The sequence below is a fragment of the Aythya fuligula genome, chromosome Z (assembly GCF_009819795.1).
Source record: "Aythya fuligula isolate bAytFul2 chromosome Z, bAytFul2.pri, whole genome shotgun sequence".
NCBI lineage: Eukaryota > Metazoa > Chordata > Aves > Anseriformes > Anatidae > Aythya > Aythya fuligula.
In genome coordinates, this window is record NC_045593.1 from 9845367 (window position 1) to 9869126 (window position 23760).

Consider the following 23760-nt stretch of genomic DNA (forward strand, 5'->3'; position numbering starts at 1 on the left):
GTTTGTGAGGACAGCTGGGAAGCCAAGTGCTTAAGGCTGGCAGTGGGAGGCCCGTTGGCAGAGCGAGGACAGTATTTGGGCACAGCTCCTCCTTGTGACCCACGTGCCCAGTCCCCAAAAAAGTGGTAACACGGCTGGCATGAGGAGACAGAGCCTGGATCAACAGAAAGTCAGCCCCTGTGCCGGGCAGAGAGGGGCATCTCCACCCTCCTGGTCTCATGCTGTCCAGGCAGGGGAGCAGGGCAGGGATCCTGCCCCAGGGGCACAATGAATCCAGATACAAATGATTTAAATACCCAGTGCTGGGCGTTCACCTTGGCAGTAAATCTGAACTCAGTGGGATATCTCTGCCTGGGATCTTGCAAGAGGGTCCAAGCCCCCAGCACACTCAAGACCCTGTAGGTCACCCATGCTGCTTTTTCTTAAATTGCTTCTCTTTAGCTGCAAACTCTGTGCCCAGCACCAGCTCTCTTTCCTGAAGGAGAAGGCTGGGCATCACCTGGCAGGCCAGATGTGCTGGCACCCAAACGTGGGGCGAGGAGAGGCCTGAGCCATGCCTCTTCTTGCTGCCCTGTTATAGGCTTCTCCCTGCACAAAAGGCTTGTTTCTCTCCCTGTTTGCTGTGGTGCCCCCCAAACTGCCTCCAGGACACTTTTTGTCTTTCATGGAAAGACAAAAAATTCCAAATGCAGGGACACAGAGGTGCTGGGAGGCTAAACCAGCAGCTTAGCTGTACCCAAGCAGTGCTGCTTCGTGATGCTCTCCGCAAATGCCTGTTCCCTCCTCAGCCCAGCAGCAGCACTTTGGACGAGCTCGCCAAGCAGTGGGTTTCCCTGCCAGCTTTTTTTTTTTTTTTTCTTTTTTCTTTTCACTGAAAGCAGGCCCGGTGTCCAAGCAAGAGTTCACATCTCTCCTCCAGCTGCTTCTTGAGCTATGGGGACTGAAGCAGAGCAGGAAACACTTCTGGGAGCAGCCTTTGGGGAGGGACAGGGAGCATCCTGACCTGCTCACCTCCCACCAGCTGCATCTTGTGCTGCAGGAGGATGCTGGGCTGGAAGGCAACAGGTCATGGTGCCTTTCTTTTGCTCCCCAGATATGCAGGGCACCAGCACAGCCAGGAGCAACCCCAAGGGGTTGCGCTGTTGGTCTGCATTTGTGCATCTACATCTGGCTGCAAAGGGCTAGTAAAGTGCCTGGGGGAGGCAAAGCTGTGCAGGAAGCTGAGCCTGCAGCACCTCTCCTCATTTCCTTCTCCCCAGAGCTCCTGCAGGGGCCAAGGCCCCAAACTTCATCCTCCCCCTGTCTCAGAGCAGTCAAGAAGGAGGCCCAGACACTATTTTCCCACTAGATGGCAAACAACGCCTTTAAAATAGCCTTCCGAGGAGTTACATGCCTTCCTCCAGTAGAGGAGGCTAAGAAACGAAAATCCTTCCTCAGAGGAAAGCCTGGGGGCTGAGGGCCTGGGGCTGCCTGCTGTGGGGCTGAGGGTTGGAGCTTGGCCAAACCTGCTCAGTGGACAGCCTACAGTGGTCCTCCATGCCACAGACATCTTGCTTTTTTTTTTTTTTTTGCCATTTTTTGGGTTTCCCTTCTTTACCACCCGTCTGGTTTTGCCCCAATCCTAGGAGACCCATCCCTCGCCCTATAAATGCGAGAGAGGCATCTGGATAACCCCACAAAGCACCTTGAACTGCGGGCGGCCACGAAGCCAAAGCCAGAAGCTTTGCTGGGGATTAATCACGCTGTGTGTGTGAGCCAGATGTGTCCTCGTGCCTGCTAGCAGGAGGGCAAGCCCCCAGCTCCACGTGCAAGCCCTTGTGCTGGGTGTGAGTAAAGGAGGAAGGGATGGAGGCTGTGCAGGTGGATGTGTGCGCTCGGCTAAGGTATTCTGCCAGCTCAGATGTGTTTCCAGGCTTGTGTGTGCTTGCTTGAATTCAGCCCCAGAGTACCTCGCGGTCTCTATACTAACCTTGTGCAGAAGTTTTCTGAGTTTTCTACCAGCTCTGGCACCTCTGCAGCCCATCAGCGGCCTGCCACCTTGCTCTTGGGGCAAACCCAGCCCTCCAGAGCCCCAGGCATGTGCCCAAGTGTGCAAACAGCCAGAACAGGGCTGTGCAAGGAGCCGCCAGGCATGTTAATGAACTAACAGCAGCTGCTTTTCCTCCATGAAGTGCTTGAAAGCCTTGCTCCTGCCAGCATCAGCTCCATTTGCTGCCTCTGATGTTTCCTGTCCGGGGCTGTTGTTGGGCACGGTTTATTCTTGGGTGAGAAGGGTCCTCCAGGCTTCCTGGAGACTTCCTTTGGGAAGGATTAATTGCCTCTTCCTCCTTGAGGATGGGAAGTCCCTCTTGGGGCTATTTATAGTTAAAAAAAAAAAAAAAAAAAGCACACACAGAAAATGAAAGAAGGGTGGCTGGGGAACAGAAACCGAGGGAGCTGTCGGGAGCTGGTGAGCAGCATGCAGCTCGGGGCAGCACGCCTCGGCCAAACCCGCTGACCCGCCGCCGCGGCCACTGGACCACAAGCGGGGCGGGCGAGAAGCCCTTCTGGCTCGCTGCAGCGGGGCTGGGCTCCTGGCCAGTGCTTGTGTTGGCACGTGCTGACGGCCGGGGACGTGCCTGGGGCTTTGGGATCGGGGCAGAGGCGGTGACAAGAGTAGCCAGAGGCTTCCCCGTCCCTTTGCCCTGGGTGTCAGTGTCCCCGAAGGCGGCGGAGCAGCAATTCGGCACAGACGTGGCTGCGCCGCTCTGGATGGTGAGGTTTACAGATCCAGGAGGGTTTGGCCCAGGGGGGAAATGTTTGGCTGTGTGGGCTCTGTGCCTGCAGGGCCACAGCATCAGAGACTCCCCAGTGTCCCCAGGCTAACTATTACCCTGCTCTGCTAACCCATCCCCATCACCTCCGACTGTTGACCTCCGAGCTGAGGGCACCAAGGGATGGGCAATTCCCCTTGCCTGAGGATGTCCCCCACTGCCATGACATTTTCCTGACCTCAGCTTCCAACCCAGGTCCTGGGAGCAGCTCTGGCCCTTCCCTGTGGGCTCAAGGTTCTGGGATTTTCTTCCTGGGTGGTTTTCACCAAGAAAATGCAACCTGCCTCTGCATGGCACCCGTGAGAGGTGACGGGCTGCCGTGGGCCTTGCTTGGACCACATCTTAGGTCCCCACATCTTAGCCCACCCAAGTCCCCTCCTGCCTGCAGCAGTGACACCGTCTACGTCCCTTACTTGCTGCTGCCAGGTGAGAACATACAATCAGGGAATGGTTCAAGTTGGAAGGGACCTCTCAGGTCATCTGGACCAGCATCCTCCAGCATGAAGCAGCTTCAGAAATACCCACGGGGCTGCACCAAGCTGCTCCAGCTAAGTGGGGACTGTGGGATTTCAGCTGTGTCTGCTTCTTCCCCTTCATAAGCAGCTTGGCACTGCTCCAGGATGAAGCTCTGCAGTAGATGCCCTTTCTGTCTGTACTTTTTCATCACGATCCTACAAATGCAGAAGTTCTTAAGCTGTGGTAAAGATTTGATGGGTGACCTCCAGACCTGCTTCACCCCTGCAGTGCTTCCTGCCCTGTGGGGCTGCCTGGAAGCCTGCAGGAGACCTAAGAGCTGACCGAGGTCTGGAGACCAAAGGAAAAGCTACCAGTGCCAGAAGGGCCGTGCTTTCATTTCCTCCTGAAGACAAGAAATGTGAAGAAAACAAAAGAAAAGAAAACAAAACAAAAAAAAATAAATAAAAAAATGAAGACCTGCTGCCTTCACCAGGGTAATGTCTATGAAGGGAAGTGAAAGCTCCCAGCACAGGCTCCAGCACACCGCAACCGCAGCTGTGATTCCCCAGAGTAGCAACCTCTGTACTCTTCCTCAAAGAAGAGTACACAGCTGCAAGCCAGAAAATAAGGAAAAAGCCAGAAAGACAGCTACACACAAGGAGGATGGGTATTGTGGTGGAGGGAGGCAGCAGAAACCCAAAGCGGTGCGCAAAGGGGATGCTGCCCAGCCAACAGTATGGCTTCGGTGTCTTTAGGATCTGGGCTTTTGGTGTCACCCACCTCCCCTGTACTCCTCTGCTCCTATGAGAGTATCAAGAAGACCAGCACCCACTGCCCTGATGCCCCTGATGCCCCTGATGCTGGAGGCAGGACGCAGAGTGATAAAATGCTAACAATCCATCAGTGGCAAAGGATAAATTATCATCAGCCTCCGCAAAGGGTGAGGTTCACCTCGCCTCGACCTTCGCGCTGCCAGCTCCAGCTCCGGTGACATTCCCCATAGAACAGAAAAAGCTTGGGTGACATTTCAGGGTCTTCCAGAGGAGAAGAGGAAGCCACCTTTCTGCAAAATGCAGGCACGGAGTTACAGCCTGGCTGGTGCAGTGCCAGAACAGAGGGGGGAATATGGGGAGGGAGGAGGGCTGCAAGTGTCCCTTTAAGGATATCATAGTGCTGTGAATATTTACACAAACGCACGCAAGGCTCTGTAATCTGCAAGCCTGAGCACATTGTAAAAAGGCTGATAAAGTGCTGAGCTCTCTCTCGATCATTTAGTTTTGCCTTCACATTTTTTTTCCCACTTGAGAACAGTTACTAGGCCGAGTTTGTGTATCTTGTACCCAATAAAGATATTAAGAGCCCTTTAATCTGCCGCTGCACAATCAGCAGCTTATTTTGCCACGGAGGTAAATGGCATTGGTGTGAGAAGTTTGCTGTGAGTGGCTCGGAGCTCGCTAAAAAACTTCCTTGGGCTGTATTCAGTTCATGCACAAGCGGCGGGCTAGGCCGGCCAGCCTTGTCCCATGCGGCTGCAAACCTGGTGGCTTTCCTGTCCTCACAGGGGCTCAATGGGCCTTGCACAGCCTGCGTGGGTGCTTGCAGGGTGTTTTCAGGGAATGGCACTGGGAAATGTGGATGGAGCACTGGTGTGATGCCACCCGCTGTCCTGGTCCTTGCTGCCACCGTGCTGCAGCACGGGATAGGATGAGGCACTGAGTGGCAGGGGAAGGGATCCGTGAAGAGCAACAGATCTGTGCAAGGCTTGGGGCTGTCAGGATTGTACCAGCTTGGGAGGTTAGAAAGCAGCAAAGCCCCAGCAGATGTTAATTTGTGTCTTCCCTCCATGCTCTTTGTGAGCGGTGCAGGCTCTTTTACTGTGAGCACCAGTGCACACATGAGGTCTCCTGTGTTCTTCTTGTGCTGGTGGAGGTTTTGGAGGTGTTTTCGTCTTGCCCTGTGTGTGAGAAGGGAAAAGAAAAGCTCTGGAGCTGCAGGTAGCAAGGCTTGTGAACCCATCCCAGCACTTCACAGAGTGCTTGAGATAGAGTCTCCTGCAAAGACAATCTTTATGGGTAGAGGGCAGACACCTCCCAGAGCACCCCACTGCTCTGTGCACACCTCTGAGGCTTGCTGTTCACCCACACACAGCCCAAAAACCCTCACACAAAGCCCTTCCCAGCTTGTCCTCATCTGCTGCCTGTCCCCCCGTGTCTCTGGGATGTGCTGGCACACACGTGGCCAGGGACAGTGCTGAGTGCTGGCCGGCCTTGGACTCTGCACAAACAAAGGCAAGAAGAGGCTCGGTGGTGCCTTCCTGCTCCTTCCCGGTGGGTGGCCGGCTTTTTCTGCTGGCCAGGATTTTTCAGGGAGGCAGGGACCTTGGGTTAAGCATTGTTAGGGCAGGGCAAGGAGCCAGGAGAGTTCTCGCCCCGCAGGACACAAGGTCAAAGGATCGGCATGACACGCTCCCTCCCGGACAGTGTGTATATCCCCATCTGCAACCACTTCCTTGGGACGTGACAAAGGCTTGGTAGGTGACAGTCTCCCAGGAATGAAGGGAAGGGAAAAACCTCTGCTGCCAGTACCCCTCATCCCAGCCTTACCCTCTGCAATGTGTCCATCTGCACCTAAATGCTCCCCATTCTCAGTCGGGTGCTTTCTGCCCAGGTGAGGCACTTCCACTTGCTTTAAGCTTGCCACTTGGTCACCGCAGGGATGGACATAGCTCATGTCAGACCTGGGGACAACAGGAGCTGTGGAGCTGCTGGGTTGGAGCTCTGGCAGCGCTGCAGCAGCACACAGGGAGAAATGTTTCTAACAGCAGTGAAGGGCGCTTTAAAAGACCTCCATGTCTTCCAGGGGTCCAGAGCACTTCTAAGGGGACTGCAGCACTGTAAGGACAGAGGAGGGCAGCTCAGGTGCCCGGCAGGCTCTGATGTGATACTTTCAGCCTGCAGGTGAGCAGCAGCCCTGGACCTGCTGCCCAGCCCTCCCAGCAGTTCCCTACTCATGCAGCTCGGGGCTGCCTGGAGGAAGGACCTGTCTGCCTTTGTTTTCCATCACTCTGATGCCCTGATTCCTCTCCCCTCCTTTTCCTGGAAGGAAGGGATCTGCAAGCATGTCCCTCCTCAGCAGGGCATGGGGCCAGTCTGCCTTATCAGGCACAAAAGAGCCAGCCAGGGACTTTCCACTCTTTGCTGCTGTGCCCAAATAGGACTACCAGCCTGGTACATCGGATTGTCTTTGAAGAGTTCCCCAGCTCCCCTGTCCTCTGCTCCCTTTGCACACTTGGCAGCTCTGCTCTCTCTGATGACATTTTGCTGGCCCTGTCACCCTCTGCCTGGAAATCCTTGGACACAAATATCCCACAGGAAGGCTGGGAAGGAAGATGCAGACCCTTTTGCCCCATGGGAAGCCCCCACAGTTCCAGCCACCATGGCTTCCTCCTTTGCATGCAGCTGAGAAAAATGCTCGCTTGGGAATTTTTGTGTTGTACTCTGTGCTGTCCCTGGTGACCCATGTATTAGGGACACAGAGCTGCAGACTCTTCAGACCAGCTCTGGTACCCACTGTCACACTCCTGACTTTCAGAGAAAGCCCTTTGTAGCAGATCCATATCAAAGCATTGCAGAATTGCCAGGACTGGTGAAGGTGAAGAATTACTTCATCTCCCCACTCAGTCTGGCACTCTGTTGGAAGAGAAGAAGCAATACTGAGCAGGTTGAGACCATTCAAGCACTGGCCCAGAAAGCAGAATGAGCTGGCTGAAACCCAGAAACCTTGTGTGAGTGCCACCAGCCATACCTTACAAGGGCCAAGATCCAGCGCAGGAGGAATGCTTCCCAGGCAGAAATGAAGAGGTTCTAGTAGCAGGAGAGCAATGACCCTCCTGAAACCCAGCCAGAGCTCTTGTAGAAAAGCCCCCTGGGGTCACATTTGTAGGGGGTCAATGCCCTGCTGGAAGAAGTTGTTCTGTGCCTGCATGCAGTATGGGAAAGGCTGCAGCCTCCGAACTGATAAAGCAAATGAGGCAGAGCCCCTCTGGACAGCTGGGAGCTTCTGCTCGGCACGGGCTTGCCCCAGCAGCCAGCACAGCCCGTGATGGATGGCTCAGCATGTCCTGGCACACCACGGCCTCACAGCTCTCACTCGAGACAGCTGAAGCACAAGGAAGACAAATGAGACCCAGAGAAACCCAACCTGCTGCTGGCCCCCTCCATCTCCATTTACATGTCTGCTTTCTCTTCCAAGTCCATGTATCTCCTTTGTTTAGGAGTGTGTGTGGCTCTTGGTCCGATTCCAGATGTTTTCTGCTTGAGACCTTCCTCATTCAGCAAAAACACTGAGCACGGACACTTTGGAGCCCATTTTGGTTAAATTTCTCTTGCTTCAGATGCTTCAGATTTTGCACGAACACCAAATCGCAGTTCCCATGACTTCATGCAGCCCTCAGAAAAATAACATAAAGCAGAGAAAACCCACCTCACCCAGTGGGGCACAGATAGACCAGAATAATGGGAAACAAAGGATTTGGTAGGGCTGTCACAGGTCTTCCAGTCCCTCCTGTGCCAAGCCAGGGCCAGCACAACTCAGAGCTTTCCAACAGGCCATGGTCTAACCGTAAAATCTGCAGCAGTGGAGAGGCAGCATTTCCTCAACTGACCATTCTTGATAAGTGGAATTTCCCTTCAATAACTGACCCCAAGGTTTTCTGTGGCTTCTTGTCCTACCAGAAGTGAACTAAGGGAACAGTTTCTTCACTTTCTCTTTGAAACAGCAGCCTCCTGTACATTTGGAGGCCATCTCTTCTGTTCCTGGAAGGAGGGTAAACCCAGGTTCCTTCAGCCAGTACTTTGGCAGTGCCCAAGCCCCATCCAGCCTGGCCTTGAGCACTGCCAGGGATGGGGCAGCCACAGCTCCTCTGGGCAGCCGGGGACAGGGCCTCACCACCCTCTGGGTGAAGAATTTCTTCCAAATATCTAATCTAAACCCACCTTCATTTACTTTAAAGCCATATCTCCTTGTCCTATCACTCCACCTGCTAAAAAAGAGCCTCTCCCCCGCCTGTAGGCCCCTTTAGGCACTGGCAGGCCGCTGTAAGGTCTCCCTGGAGCCTTCTCTCCTCCAGGCTGAACACCCCCAGCTCCCTCAGCCTGTCTCCACAGCAGAGCTGCTCCAGCCCTCTGAGCATCCTTGTGGACTCCTCTGGACTTGTTCTAATCTTGTGCTGGGGGCCCCAGAGCTGGGTGCAGGGCTCCAGGTGGGGTCTCACGAGAGCAGAGCAGAGGGGGACAATCCCCTCCCTGCCCTGCTGCCTACGCTGTGTTGGTGTACCCCAGGGTACAGTTGGCTTGCTGGGCTGCAGGTGCACGTTGCCATCTCATGTTCAGTTTTTTGTCCTCCTGTACATCAAGTCCTCCACAGGGTTTTTCCCCATCCATCTGTACCCAGTCTGTACTGCCATTTGGGATTGCCCCGACTGAGGTGCAGGACCTTGCCCTTGGCCTTGTTGAGCCCCATGAGGTTCACACAGGCCCACCTCTCAACTTGCCCAGGTCCCCCTGGATGCCTCCAGCATGCCAACCACACCACACAGCCATCACAGGCCTTCCTCACCACAGCACCCACAACGCAATCCCCCATTTCCCCATGCCTCCTGCTTCCACTGCAATGCTTCTCCACCCCAGGTGAGAACTGCAGAGCTCCAGGCCCTGCTGCCTTGCCTGGGCCAGCCAAACCCAGCCAAGAACCACGGCGCAGCATGGACACAGCCTTCAAAAACAGCAGGGCTCAACCCAGCGGACTTCAGCCCTTCGGCCTTTCCCCCTCCAGGCAGGCAATGAAACCCCATGGGCTCCAGCGCTGGGAATTCCCTGGAGGCAGCTGGCCTTGGCAGGGGCAGAGGAGGATGCTGGAGCGCTGCGCCGCAGCTGGGAAATGAAACCAGGCGCTGCGGGTGGAGGGCGAGTCCGTCGCTGCATCTGGGACACTTCTGCTTCTGTTCTTTGCAACGCGGCGGCTGCCGTCTAAATGCTGACTGGTGGCTTTCCAAAAGCCACAACAAGTAAACGGAAGGTGGGAAATTACAACCTGTGGAGGAATTCAGTGAAAAGTCTTGAGTTTTTCACCAAAGACCACCTCAGAGGCTCAGGAGACTCCGCCGAGTGCTGCTTGTTTGGAGCAGAATCTTCCGTGGAAAGCCATGGCTTGGTGGTTTAAACAAGATTAAGGAACACACATGTAAACACAGTTGTGTGTTTGCAGCGTGGGGACAGTGCGCAGCCTAGCAGAGGAGGGATTTTCCCAGCCAACACATCTGCAAGAAAGAAAATTTCGCTTTCTGTGGGAAAACAGAGAAGAGAGAGATGCGTTTAGTAGAGGCTGAAGACTGAGGGCTGCAGAGGGTGAACCTCCCGCTGACACAACACAGCTGCCACATCCCTCTGGACAGGCACAAAACAGCCAGCACATGGGCAAACCTGGGTTAGAGGGGACCGAGGGAGCGGGGCAGAAGCTGGGCAGCACAGAGCCGGGTGGGCTGAGAGAGGAAGACCCCAGCATGAGATGTTTTCTCTTGCTAGGGATAAGCCAGGATTGCAGCAAGAGCTCTCAAGCATGCCATACTGTGAGAAAATCTTCCAACTCCCTTTCCACCCCAGATGTAGAAAGGGGTGGAAAATGTAAAATGTAGAAAGGGGTGCACGCATACAGGTTTAATTTATTCTCCTAAATTCATAAGGAGCTCCAAAACCTTCTCTTCTTTCCCTTCCCCAGCCCTCGCTGGGAGGACATACCAGCCAGCACCTTTCCTAGAACATGAGGGAGAGGTGAGGAGTGCCACAGAAAACGTCACTAAGCCTCCTGTTGATGCCTAGCAGGTTGTAGGGAGGGATGGGTAATGAGGAAGGTACTTTCCAGAGACTTCTTGCAGCAGGACAAGTCTGTTTGCTTGTCCTCCCAGTTTTCTCTTTTATCTCCAGTTTTTACTGCTACTGTGCACGAAGAGAAGATGGGTGCTCCTGAGGGCAGAGAGGATGGGTCCCCCCTCCCTTTCCAAAGGGTGCTCTGGGAGCAGGGCAAGGGTGCTTCTGGCTGGTGGCTGAGCCTACAGTGCCGTGAGCCACATCATCCACTGTGTGTAAAAGTCAAGCCCAGCATGGGCATGAGGTCCCTGTGTCATGAGGTACCCATGTCAGAAAGCTTCTGGACTCTGTTTCATTCCTCTCACCTGCATTAGGAACAGTTTCCAGGCCCACTGCTCCAGTCCCAGGGATCAGAGCCAAGAAGACAGACCACGGAGGGGCAGGGAGAGGCTCCAGGGCACTAGGCAAGGAGCAAAGCCATCAGGTGCATGGGACAATAGGGGACATCCCGGCTTGTTCCCTTCTGTGGGGTTTTTGGGGTTTGGTTGCAGGGCTTTGTTGCTGCTCCTGCCCTCTGGTAAATGCTCCTTTACCCTGTTCTCTCTGAGCATGACTGACTCCTAGAGTCAACCTTTAGGGGAATAGAGATCAGCTTTCAGGCACCCCAAAACTCCTGCATTCCCTCTCCTATGGGCAAAGTTCACCCCACATCTTCCTAGTCTCAGAAAACCCCTGTGAAATGGTTTGGGGTGATAACCCCAAATCCCACCAGCAAAACATGGACGACAAAGCTCAGACCCCAGGGTTGTTGGAAACCCACCTCCCCGCTTTGCTCAAGTAGTATATATATATATTTTAGAGGTCTGACTGAATATTCAGGCACTGAATGTCAGAGAAAAACTCAAAAAAGTGGAGAAACAAAACTGAAAATGCTGGGCAGGAAAGGTAGGAGGCTGGAGGGAAGCCCCAGCATTTCAGAGAATGTGAGTGGGATTTAGCCAAGTAGCACCCATCCTGAGTAATTAGAGCCAGATCTGCTCACAGGAGGAGTTGGGGGATACTCAGCCACATTTCTGTATTTGCTGATGGTGTGAGCTCCTAGGACTCTGGGTGTCTAAAAGCAGACTGTGGTCATTGGTGGTGGAATCACTCAGCTCCTAATATCCCTCGTGGCACATCCTTCTCTATGCACTCTCTCTTGTGCCCCCACAAGCAATCTCCCACTTATTGGGGCAGATCAGCCCAAAGGGGACCTGAAAAGAAGGTATAGAGCCTGGGCAGTAGATTCCCCCTGGCCCTCAAGAAAACTGTATCTAAACCAGCTTATTGGGTGCTCTGGGGGTGGCCTTTGTGCAATGATCTGAGCAGGTCCCCAAGGACCCAGCACAGCCCGGAGGATGGGAGCTCCTCTTGTGTACCCAGATGCTCGGCTGGGTGAGGCCACCAGGGACCATCCAGCTGCAGGAGAAGGCTCCTGGGATGTAGCTGCAGAAGGAGCAGTTCTGCTCAGAGCCCCACAGCCTGGCCAAGAGTGCTGGCATCCTCCCACAGGACAAACTTTAGCAGAAAGTGTCTGGACAAGCAGTACCGGAGATGACATGCTGGGAATGAATGAAAAACCAGGAGGGGCTTGTGGAGGAGAGATGCCAGGCCTGGATCCTCTCCATCACCCACACATGTTACTGGTTAGGCAAGAGTTTAGAGCACAGCAGGAAGAGAGCAGTGGGGCTTTTCCCTGCCTGGCTTCCCACCCTGCCCATCCATCCACATCCTATCTCCTCCAAATAGCCCAGGCAGGTCCTTGAGCCCCTACCAGCCACGTCCAGAGCTGGTGCCAAGGGAGCTGTGCCTGTGGAGAGCAGCCCCTTGCCTTGGCACCAAGCAGAGGAGACCACCAGAACAGGGGACAACTGGTCCTTGCACTTGGACTCTAAGGTCATGCCTGCTCTGTCTTACATCCACTTGGAAGGTATCAGAGAAAGCCTCCACCAAGCCTGGAAGGAACAGGAGAGATCTCAAAATGCCAGCTGTGAGACCTGGGGCCAGAGAACAACCCACGTTCAATTTGCTGGCATAGGTACAGCCTTGCCTTGTGCACAGTCACCAGAAGAAGGGCTCTTTTGCCAGATACCTAGGAAAGCTTTTCAGTTGCGATGACATGAGAAATACAGATCCTAGGCATTGATAAAGGACCATGGCTGATTCAATTGATGCTACAGAATACCTCACACCAAAACCTGGTCCTGCTGAGGCTATGTCTGCATTGTTGTGCTTTGGGTCCTGATCTTCCACGCTGACACTTGAGGATGCAGCAAGGGTAGGCAGGAAAAACACAGTTGGAGAGAGAGAGACAAACAAGAGGGCTTGGAGCACTTTTACTGAAACTGGCTCTCGGCTGGGACCCAAGGTTCTGACACGTCCATGATTTGCTGCTTTCTCCAAGGATAGTGGCCACTTCCCTCCAGAAAGGTCATTGACTTTTATATCAGAAAAACTCTATGTACTGTTTACTAAGATCTGAGCCCTGCTGGTTTGGACAGATTCCCGAGAGACGGGCTGCGGAGCAGGGAGAGCTGCTTCGGGGGTGCAGACAGGCTGGCTCCTCCTTGCCAGGACCACGCACACACAGTGCCTGGCATCTCCTGCCCTTCCCTTGAGGTGGAAGGGGTGGGAGCCCAGGCACCATGCTCCTTGGCAAGATAGCCTTTAGCTAAGGACAGACCTGGTCCATCTGAGGCCAAGTCCCTCTTGCAGCCCCTGCCCACCAGCTACAGCAGCTCAGCCTGGGCACGGATCCGCGCCGAGCATCCTCCTCCTCCTCCTCCTCCTTGGTGCGGCCCCTCGCAGGTCACCAAACGAGCAGCAGCGAAGCTCTGCCAAAGCAAGCACTGGTTAAGCTCCCTTCCCACTCACATTGTTTGTCTTGGCCTCTCTTCTCATACCAGCCTTCGTCCTCTTCCTCCCCCTCCCCGGGATTATATTGCTGGAGCTGTCACTGTGCTTAATGAGCTGGGGCAGACAGAGGCGGTGCGAGGGCTCTGGGAAAATCACAGCAAGAGGCAGCCGAGCTCAGGGCACGGTAAGTGCACACAGAGCAGGAGGAGGACCCTGGGGGGAACACCTGAAGCCACCAACCAAGGGAGAAGCAGACCAGCAGAGGAAAAGGGCTGGAGCTCATCTTGCTTTCAACAGGTTTCAGCAACAGCCACCAAGTGCCTGGGCATCCCCAGCCACTGCACCACCACGGATGATGTTCCTATCCTCAGGAAGGGTCTCTGGGCCATCCCACTCCCAGCCTGTGCCCAGTGCAAATTATTTAACCCTGTGTACAGGTGCATGCCGGAGCATAGTGCCTTGCTGCTGGCTGTGCCTGGCTGCTGGCTGCACCAAGCCTTGCTTCTGCATGTTTCTCCCATGCTTCGGCAGAAGGGAGCAGGTTTATTCAAACATCGTGTCGCCAGGGTGAAGGGAAAGTTTCCATGAGGTCATTTTGGGCCAGCAAGCCTTAGGGCAGACTGGCTCGGTTTTAGGGACCTGATCATCCACAGCCCTGGTGCACAAAGCTGGGAACAAAGCGTCCAGGGACTCACAGATCATGGGTGACGATGGGCAGGAGCCGATGTGCCACCCTGTGTTTTACCCAAGGATGCATTTAGGAGCAGGGACACTGGGTTCTTCACCTGCCTGTGTTTCCCCCAGAGCTCTTTCTCCTGTTCTGCAGCCCAGCTGTGCTTTTGCACTGAGCTGCTAGGGCAGCCCAAGCCTCACTGTGCCTCGGTTTCCCTTTTCTGCAAAAGCAAAGCTCCCGTTCCCAGCAAAGGTGCTGGTGGAACTGAAATGGCTTGGTCTGGATGCTGCAATACTTGCATGCTCCCTTGTACCCTTCATCCCCCTAAAGCCCTTTTCCTCCCCCTGCACCCAGCACAGCCCCTTGCCTTGTGCTACAGCACCCCCACCCTCCACACTGAGCTTCAGGATCAAAAACGAGGCAGGTCATCAACTCATAGGCTTTTATTTTTATTTAACAAATCCAGAGAAAAAAAAAATAAAAAATATATAAAAAAAAAAAAAAAAGAAAAGAAAGAAGCAGCTAACACCCGTAATTTTTGCACTGAGCAGATCTAGCAGCAAATACCTGAGCACAGCGCGAGCGCTGCTCTTGCATCCCTGCCCAGGCAGCAGCACCAGGCAGGCTTTGACCACGGTGGCAGGCTTGGGGACCGAGAAGGAGGGCGATGACCCTGACAAGGGCAGGGACCCTCCACCATTCCCATCCTGTGAGTAAGGCCCTGGCCAAGCGGACACCAGAGTTATGCCACAGCAGCCAGTGGTGCCAGGCTGGGACAAACCATGGATACTGGCACTGGCTCCATTTCCACCTGGGCAGGGAAGGGCAGGAGGGGGAAAGCTGGAGGACCTCACGGGACCGACATGATGGTGACGAACATCCCTACCCCTTCCCCTCCATCCCTGCACAGTCCCATTCCCGCTGCCCTTCCCAGGGATGCAGAAGGCGCTCAGGCTCAAGGCTGATGATGGAAACCCGAGGGAACAGACTGGCGCTCAGAGGAAGGCTGGGATCCCCAAAACTCATCTCACAGATCAGTCCATCAAACCAGCCTCCTGGCTGCAAGGGTGCTGGAGATGCCAAGCACCCTTGGAGCGGAGACTCTGGTCCAGCAGCCCCCGGCTCAGCCTGACGCAGGTTTTTGAGTCACACTGGTGGCAGAAGGGAGAAGAGAGAGCTGCAGGGCTGTGACGAGCCCCATGCACTGACACGAGTCCCGAGGAGGGTTGGCCCCGTGCCCTGTAGTAGGAGGTGGAAGCAAGTCGGCTTCATGAGCTTCAGATTCACAGCTGAGAGCTGGCCCCGATCCGGGTGCTGGGGCCAGCCACGGGCTTCTTCAGGGCCTAATTGCCTTTATTTGGGACCTGGGGAAATGAAAAACACAACTGGAATGAGCATGGTCCTGGGGAAGGAGCTCTCTGGGGCCCCTTCCCTGATGTCAAGGTGGTCACCTGGACCGTCTGAGCAGAGCCACATGTGGATGTTGCCAACCCCGAGCTCACAGAGCAGAAGCAGGGGCACCCTTTTCTGTGGCATCCATCGGTCCCATTCGGGCTGGGAACATCCCTTTTGGTGGCAGGTTTGAGCCATCCCCAGGCCGCCCCCATTCCCCAGAACCCACACCGAGCACGGCCCAGCTCCTACCTTCCTGGCAGAGCCAGAGTCCAGCTTCTCCCGGAGGCGAACCGCCCATGGGGATTCGAGCGGGGCGCAGAGGCGCTTGCCCCTCACGGTGATGAACCTGTTGGGCCCACAGGGGGAAAGACAGGAGCTGCTGAGCAGGATGTCCTGGGGATGCTTCAGTACAGCCCCAGCTCTCACACTGTCTCCCTCACCCTCCTCCTCCACCTGCTCCTTGCCATGACTTTCAGCCCTGTTTTCCCCAGGTTTTCACCTCCCAGCGGGTCTGTCCTGCTCTGTCTGAGCCTCAGATCTCCTCCACCTTCCCTCCCCTTCCACCTCTCCCCCTATTTCCCAAATGCAGCTTGCCATCCCTGCCCTGCCTCCCTCCTTGCCCTGCTGCGTGCTCCATCCCTTGCCCGTCACCATGGCCCTTACACGTTGGCAGGGATTTCACAGCCATCCTGCACCAGCTGTATCTGATATCTCTGCACGATCCGCCGTGGGATGGGATTATCGCTCGTCCTCAGGCAGCAGTCCAGGACGTTGTTGCCGCCGTGCACTGGAGGAGGAAAGGAACACGTGGCTTGAGGTCACTCCCGGGCTCCACGGGATGGTGCCCGCGCTGGCAGCGTGCCGAGCCGTGCCCTGGCACACAGTCCAGCCCGTACAGGCAGGCACACGCTTGGCTGGCCCAGCTCCCAGGTGCTGGCAGCCCTTTGCCTCTTTCACATCTCAGCAAAGAGGAGAAGAGCAGTAGGATGGGGAGTGGGCAACCCTTCTGCACACCCGGGTTCCCTCCCGCATCCCTGGGGTGAGCGCTGGCCAGGGGACACCTGGTGGATTCATTGTGCTGCCGTCCAGGCACTGGAGACACCATTCCCAAGGGTCTGGGCATGACTTTGGCTGTATTTGCTGAAAAAACTATTGTTTTGGCAGCTACACGTGCCCCAGCCCATCCCACACTGAGCTGCACCTTGCTGCCACCCTGCAAGCAGATGCACCAAAGCGCTGCCTTCCACTCCGGTGCCAGGGATGCTCCCCTGGTGTGGTGAGGGCTGCTCGGGCAGGGGAAGATGGAAGTGGAGAAAAGCTGATCCCAGCCTGGTGTGCACAGGCTGGGCTAGGGCACTGGGAGGCAGGAGTGCTCCACAGCCTGTCCCCAGTGCAGATTTCCAGCCCCTGCGGGTTCCTTCCTGGACTTTGGTCAGGACAGAGTCCCTCTGGGACGTGTTACAAGCAGAGGACTCAGGAGGGCTGCTATTGAACCCCAGCAATGGGTCCCTCTAAAAGTCTGCTGGAAATGCAAAAGCAGGCAAGAAACCAGATCCCAGCCCTTCCACAAGCAATGCACCCTGAGAGATTCCCTCTTACCGTGCAGGATACATCCCAGCACCAGGAGACCGAGGCAGAGAAGATGCAGCTGCTGCATTGTGTCGCTGAGTCTGGCAGAGGATGGGCTGGAGGCAGCGGGGCTCTGGGCAGGAGAGGTGAGCTCTGTACTGCTTCCCTGAGCTCTGGTGCTGGGGCTCCTCGCTGCCTATTTATCCTTCTGGCCCGTGGCTTTCACTTTCTTTTGGAGAAGAGGGGTGGGAAGTCATAACAAGCCTTGCCACAGGCAGGATTTGATCTTTGAGCAGTTCCCGAATATACTGTCAGCTTTCCCTGAAGCCAGCTGCTCTGCATCCCCAGAGCCAAACACCCTTCTGTCCTCCCCACTGCTGGCTCCCAGGGCATGGGGGCTGCCAGTCAGGACCCTCACCCTGCAAAAACACCCTGCAGCCCTGGGAAAGCACTTGTGGGGTTTCATCCTCTGCATTTACCAGTTCATCCTCCACAGCCTCTCTGGGACATCCAGAGATACCACATAGTCTCAAGCTGGTGATGCAGAGGGGGACAACTTGCCTCCACTCCATTCTTGGGGTGTTTGTCAGTAATAGGGTGATGCCTGACTCCCCCTAAGCCCCCCAACCTGGTTGCAGGAGTCTGGCTTTCCCCTTTCCCCTCTCCACTGCCAGAATACCAGGCACATCCAAAACCTTGGTGCCCCTGTGCAGTGCTGGCAGATGGAGGGCAGCCAAGCCGGCATGCTCTGCCCTGAGGCTGAGCTGAGATGCCGAAGGACAGCACGGCTTCCAGGCAACCCAGCAAACAGGTTTATGGCCAAAAACAGCAATCAAGCTTTCTGGGAACATGTCTTATACTGGTACATGAGCAGAAATCCCCCAGGGAGATTGTGTGTGCTGCTCGAGGTGCCAGCAGCTCACTGGAAGGATGCGTGGGCAAAGATCGCGCTCATGCTGCAAACCTTCACAGCAGAGCAGGGACAGGGGCTGTTCCTCCTCGAGGTCACCACTGGGCCAGTGCCACCACCGTGTGGTTGTCCTTCAGCCAGCCTGCTCCAGCCCTGGCATGTGGCAAGGGGGATGCCTCAACTCCTGCTGTGCCTCCAGCCAAGGTTTCTCATGCCTGCACCTCGGGCTGATGTCCTCCATCAGGAGAGCACTGCCTCGGGCTGTGCCCACACCCAGCTCCGTGCTGGAGGGGACAGGCAGGCAGGAAGAGCAGTGCAAACAGGATGTGCCAGCTTAGCTGTGGTTCTGCCTGCTTTCAGCACTTACAAACCCTCTTTATCACAGAGAAATCTTGGCTGGCGGAAGAAAGATTCGGGTGGCATGAGGCTGCAGGCTGGTGCCAGGACAAAGTCTCCACTTGATCCCCAAAGAGACCCCACAGCAGGGAGAACGATGGCCCCTGGCCAGGATGCTGACAGCCAGGCCTGCAGGAGAAGCGAGGGGTGTTGGGGGTCCCCTCCTGTGGGGAGGCACTGCGGGGGGCCCGTGGTGAAGGGCTGGCCATGGATAGAAAGGAGGATGTGAGATCCAGGAACACATATGGGTTAAGTCCTGCACTGTCCCTGGCAGCCCCCAGGCCTTGAGGGACACAGAGGCTCTGCCTCTCCCCACGAGCTGTGCGGGTGCCAAGGGGGTGAAAGCATGGCTGGGCTTGAGTCACCCCCGCTCCCCAGGAGGTGCATGGGACAGTGAGGAAAGGGGCTTTCCGCGTTGTGAAAGGGGGACATGACCTCCATTGGGGTCAGTGGGATTTCTAAGAAGAGCGTGGTCATCTACCAAACGCGTCCCTGTGACAGGCAGGGTGGTCACCCCATTCCCCTGTGGTGCAACTTGGGAAGAGGGGAGGGCACAGCGTGTGCTGGGCCACCCAGGCCTCCTCCAGCACCAGGCACCGCAGGCAGCACGAGCATCCCCCAGAGCTCACCCCTGCAGAAGGCTGGGTAAAGCAGTTGTTAATTTAAGTATAAACTGTGCAGGAGGCGAAGGGGGCTCCTCACGGGAAATCCAACCCATTGACATGCCAACAGGCCGTGTGAGCATCGCCTGCATCCCTGGGCTCTGCTCAGGCAGCGCTGACCCCGCTGCAACCCTCCCCGAGCCCCCCTGGGCTCTCCCTGAGGTGCCTTGTGGTGCTCCGTTTCCCACCTCCAAGACGTGGAGCTGGGAAGGGCAAAGGGGGAATTCCAGCGTATTCCAGGCACAGACAGTCCCTGGGGCAGGATCTGGCCTGGCTGCATTTACCACATTGGGAAATACTGGGCCAGAATCACAGCTGTTTCAATTTCTCTGTCTCTGCTACGGCAGCCCAGCATGGGAGAGGCCCCCACGCTACTTCCATCGCATTCCAGTCCTGCAGTGGCACAGGGACTGCGGCCACAGCCAGCACACAGGGCCCTGCTGGATCTCCTCCAGCCGAGGGAACCTTGCCAAGGTGATCAAGCGGAATTAAGGAAAAAACAATGAACAAGCCATGCCTTTGGCTAGAAGACAGCAAAGATAGGCCTGAGGGCTTGGTTAAGAGGGATGCCCAAGGTGCCACTCCTGCACTGCTGGAGCCTGTCTGTCCCTAAAACATCATGGATGCTGAGGTCAAGTGCATGAGGTGCATCGCTGATGCAGAGGAGGCCCCCTCAGCTGGGTGCTGCTCAACCTCCACAGGGCAGCACCCATCTCTCAGGGGAAAAAAGGTTTGGGAGGAGGCTCTGGGCTGGGGACCTGCAGGACCTGGATGGACCAGGGAGTGTGGGAGTCCCCATCACTCACCAGCTGCTCCTCCACCTCTGTGCTGCTCTCAAGACCCTGGCAGAGCCCAGGAGAGCAGCTTGGCTGGAGATGCTGGCTCTCCATGCCTGCATGTCCCATTTAATAACTCATACCCATAGCCCTCTCCCATCCCTATCTAAGAGGGGCACAAGGTCCAGATGCAATCACTGTCCCACACGTTGCATGTTCTGATGATGATGTTTTGGGAGACCACAGCCCCTTTAGCATGCTGCTCCTGTTTCTTGGGTGTGGAGGGACAGATCCTGTGCCCGTGTCCCCAGCTGAGCATCGCTGGAGCTCAGCCCAGCATCCCAGCCCAGCACGCCGCTGCGCTGCCAGGGCGAGCGCGGAGCTCCGTCTGCACCGGTAAGTGCTGAGCTCATTATCTGGCCCGGGTTCAGGACTTCCCTTCTTTTGGCTGCGGCGTGTGGTTTCTCTCTTGCTTGGCTACTTTCTGCCTGTCACCTAATCCTTTCTGCTCTGGGGTGGCCGCGTTCCCTGAAAGCCCACCCAGGCCATCATTCCTTTTTCACGGAGCACCCTCGGAGACGCTCCCCGGTGCCATCACACCCCACCGTGCATCACAGCAGTGCCTCCACCACCCTCCTCACCCATCACAGGGCCCCACCACCTCTTGCACCTTATTTTCCCTAAAAGCAGAGCTCTGCAGTGAGGCTGGTGGGCTGATGCCCGTGTGCGTGCAGGCAGGTGGCACATGGGGGCTGCGTTTGTGCATCTGTGTCTTCTGTGCTCACGTGTGCCTTGATGCCTGGGTATCCGTGCCCAAGCACGGCTCCCCTACAAGCACTACTTTTAGGGTAAATTGCTACAGAGCACACGCAAGGCCAGAGCTTTTAACCCGTCTTAGCCCAAAAGCCATCTCGCACTTGAGGGAAGAAAATCCCCTGCAGTGCTTATATTTGCAGCCTCAGAGAAAACAGGCAGCGCTTCACGTGCTGGCTCGCTCCAGCTGTTTCCTCACGCTTTGCCCTTTGTGGTTGCAGACCTATTTGGCTGAGCGTCCTTTCCAGGGGTTTTTACCACAATTTCACAATCCCTTGACGCCACCAGCACAACAGCCACCCCTGCAGAAGCCCGGGCCAGTCCCGCAGCTCCCAGGCCAGAGCAGAGCCTCACCAGTACCTCCTTTACTAGAACTGCTCAGACCAAAAGCCAAGACCAGTGGGGCGATCTGTGGGGCAGGAGAGCAGTCCCTCTACCGAGGACACCCCCACCCGACCCCTGCAGCGCTTCCCAAAGGACATCAAGAGAGGCAGAAGGACTGGGTTTGGGTTTAAAGGATATATTTTATTGCTTTATATCCTGCCTGAAGCCCGGACAGCCGCGCACCGTCGCGACACAGAGACAGCTTGGTGCCCGGGGCCGGTGTCGAGTTCTTCACAGTTTCTTTACACAGTCTTAAAAAGAATACACCTCGATGCCTGCCCGATAAAGCAATCAAGCCAGATAATCGTGCTTAATAGAAGCACTAAGCCACAAGCTATCCCCAGCCAGAACGCTGCCTTTGCTGATATTGCTAAGCCCCACAAATCCAATTATTGCAATTATACAGCTTAATAGAGCTTTACTGACCAAAGTCCGTGTCTGAGATCTCTGCAAGCAAATAACACTGCAGCTGTGGCAGAGCCCTTCCATCGCTCCTCGGCACAATAGAGGGGTCTGCAAGCACAGGGAACTGATGTTTCCCTGGGACCTTTCCATGCCCACCCTTTCAGCCTCACCTGCCAGCGCACGCAGGGCAGAGATTTCTCATTTTACTAAGGATTTGAGATAGAGCTGCTCACAAGCAACTGCAGCGTGTCTGTAATGAATCTTGCAAACTCTTCTATTCCCCCACCTGCGCGCAATTTTCACCATGCAAGCTTTTCATCTGGGAGAATAAAGTGTAAGAGAGTTTCTTCCTGAAAGCAAAGCGCCTGGCTTACTAATCTCTGAATCTCTGAATACAGCAAAACCATGTGCGGATAAAGGGGTAAAATTGCACTGAAATGAAAAGCTTGCTCTGATTTCATTGCAATTTTATGCCAAAAAAAAAAATAAAATAAAAAAGGGAAAAGAAAGGATTTAATAAAATCAAAACGTGTTTTGAAAAAGCCTGTCTTCCTGCAAACTACACTGCAACAGCTGTAAAAGTGGGGCCGTGGCACCGTGCAGCCCCCCTCTGCTGCTCAGCCCCACGAGAGGCCGTGGAGGCAGCTCCCAGCCAGCAGCCCGTGAGCAGTGGGACGTGGGACCCGCCTGGCGCCCCGCAGCCCTGCAAGCTGGAAAGGAGCAAAAGGGGCCGGAAGGGAGTGAACCGTAGCCACCGCTTATTCAGTAAGAAAAATAAAAGCGACCTTCCAGACAAGCCAGCCTGCAGCATAAAGGGTGCTCTGTGAAGCATGAGGAGCCAGAATTAGGGCCCTCTGGGTGAGACTGAATGAAAGCAGAGTCTTTAATATAAATACAAATGTACAAAACCCCAAAACAAAGCTGCCATCCCACCGGGTGCCCCGCAGAAAGCCCCGGAACCGTGGCAAAGCTGCCCACCTCCATGGGCCACACTCGGCTGGGGTGGCCGTGGGCGAGCAAGCAGCCAGTGCCCCCCACCACCGGCAGCATCCAGCCGGTGTGGGGGTGCCTGCGGTGGGGAGGGGGCTGTGGGGAAGGGCAAAACCCCCCCAGAGACCCCCTCCTCACCCCCCTAGGGCCGGCAGGCAGGCGTGCTGTGGATGTCCATTGCCAGGCGGTCGGTCGTTGGTGGGGAAAGCATCCGTCCTGGGGGAGAGGATGGCAAGGAAGGGGTGGTGAGGGTCTCAGCGGGAGCAAAGTGGCTGGGGGGCCATGCACGACGTGACGTGCCCTGCACATCCCCAAGCATGTCTCTGACAGCCCCCGAGCTGCTCAAGGGGATGGGTTGGGGTGGGGGACAGCATGGTGGCCCCACCGCCCCGTGTCCCCCTGGCTCCTCGCCTACCTCTCCAGGCCTGGCTTAGGCCTGCTTCCGCTTCTGCCGCTTGGATCTGCCCTGGGGCTTCTGAGGGGGGGTCTTCTGCTTCTCCTCCAGGCTGCGGATCAGCTTCTGGACGGCTGGACTGGTGAGAGAGGAGCAGATTTTCTTCTCCTTCTTAGTGGTGAACCTGTGGGGTGGGCAGAGAGGTTTGCTGCGGGGGTGTGCAGGGATGTGGGGAGCACACAGGGAGGGCTGGGGTGAAGCCAAACCACGCCGGGTGGCCCCGGTTGCACCAGGGTACTCACACGACGGCACGCAGCAGGCATCCCGACTCGGGGCCCTGGATCCTGTAGGACTTCACCCAGGCGCTGGGGATGGTCTTCCTGCTGGTCTTCAGGCAGCAGTCTGAGGCCACATTGTCAACACCTGCAGAAAGGAGGAGATGTGGGATTTCGGACCCTTCCAAGCTCTTTTCGGCACCTTCCCAGCCTGGGGGAGCGCAGCACGACGGGCTGAGGGCATGGGATTGCTCGATGTCGTTTTGGGGAAGGATGCTGTGGTGGTTTCATGCGGACAGGCAGCTGAGCTCCACCACGCCGCTCTCTCACTTCCCCTCCTCAGAAGAACAGGGGGAGAGAACAGGATGAAAGAAAGCTCGTGGGCTGCGATAAGGACAGGGAGATCCCTCCCAGGTACCATTAGAGGGAAAACAGTCTCAGCATGCAGTAGATTAATGTAGTTTATCGCCTGTTGCTATACAGAGCAGTGAGAAATAAAAGCAAAATAAGCAAAATAAAACAGTCCCTCCAGTCACTCTCTTCTACCTCCTCCTCCCGACCAGCACAGGGCAGCAAAGCGAGGGTGGGAGCTCTTGCAAGGGGCTGCTCCTCAACCTCCTGCCCATGCCCTAAATCTCAGGGTGCTGCCACCCCACCAGCCGGCTCCAACACCCAAACACCCACCCCAGGCTGCACCACCCGTGGGTCCAGCACCCTGCACGGAGCCCAGGGGGGGGCTCGGACCCCTGCGCCCCCCTCACCTTCAGCCGGGAGGAGCAGGAGGGCAGCGGCCAGCAGGAGCAGCGGCAGGAGGATGCGCAGAGCCATGGCGAGCTGCAGGGGGTTTGGGAGCAGGGTGCACGCTGCTGTCCCGCTCCTCGGCTGCTCCTATTTATCTCCGGACACTTTGCTTTCATTTTCGGCCCCCCCCTGGCAGGCCGCCCACCAGCCGGCCGGAGGCTGGGTGATGGAGGGGAGGGAGGGGGGATGTTTCCTGTAAGCAGCGAGCCCCGCTTTGCGGATGTGTCTTGTCTTGTCCTCAGCTGCCCAGCACGGAGCGGGGTGCCAGGCGGGGGGCATGCCCGAGACGC

General features: G+C 56.1%; 2 protein-coding genes across 2 annotated transcripts; both read right to left on the reverse strand.

Annotated features, from left to right (window-relative positions):
- Nucleotides 1–15043: 15043 nt before the first annotated feature.
- Nucleotides 15044–16752, reverse strand: LOC116500890 (C-C motif chemokine 19-like). Its single transcript, XM_032206220.1, has 4 exons — nucleotides 16695–16752; nucleotides 15759–15882; nucleotides 15345–15441; nucleotides 15044–15064 (listed from the first exon to the last, which is right to left on the reverse strand). The coding sequence occupies exons 1-4, from the start codon at nucleotides 16750–16752 to the stop codon at nucleotides 15044–15046; spliced, it is 300 nt and encodes a 99-aa protein (XP_032062111.1).
- A 5404-nt stretch (nucleotides 16753–22156) lies between these two features.
- Nucleotides 22157–23497, reverse strand: LOC116500889 (C-C motif chemokine 26-like). Its single transcript, XM_032206219.1, has 4 exons — nucleotides 23431–23497; nucleotides 22697–22817; nucleotides 22416–22578; nucleotides 22157–22216 (listed from the first exon to the last, which is right to left on the reverse strand). The coding sequence occupies exons 1-3, from the start codon at nucleotides 23495–23497 to the stop codon at nucleotides 22431–22433; spliced, it is 336 nt and encodes a 111-aa protein (XP_032062110.1). The 3' UTR covers nucleotides 22157–22216; nucleotides 22416–22430.
- Nucleotides 23498–23760: the final 263 nt, after the last annotated feature.

Bases quoted from the DNA above. Each gene is read 5' to 3' on its own strand.
- LOC116500889 (XM_032206219.1), bottom strand. From the start codon at position 23,497: ATGGCTCTGCGCATCCTCCTGCCGCTGCTCCTGCTGGCCGCTGCCCTC. The intron at 22,818-23,430 runs GTGAGGGGGGCG...TCCTTTCTGCAG, and splicing joins CCTGCTCCTCCCGGCTGAAG to GTGTTGACAATGTGGCCTCA. The intron at 22,579-22,696 runs GTGAGTACCCTG...CCCACCCCACAG, and splicing joins TGCCTGCTGCGTGCCGTCGT to GTTCACCACTAAGAAGGAGA.
- LOC116500890 (XM_032206220.1), bottom strand. From the start codon at position 16,752: ATGCAGCAGCTGCATCTTCTCTGCCTCGGTCTCCTGGTGCTGGGATGT. The intron at 15,883-16,694 runs GTAAGAGGGAAT...TTCCTCCTCCAG, and splicing joins GCTGGGATGTATCCTGCACG to TGCACGGCGGCAACAACGTC. The intron at 15,065-15,344 runs GTAGGAGCTGGG...TCATTTCCCCAG, and splicing joins ACTCTGGCTCTGCCAGGAAG to GTCCCAAATAAAGGCAATTA.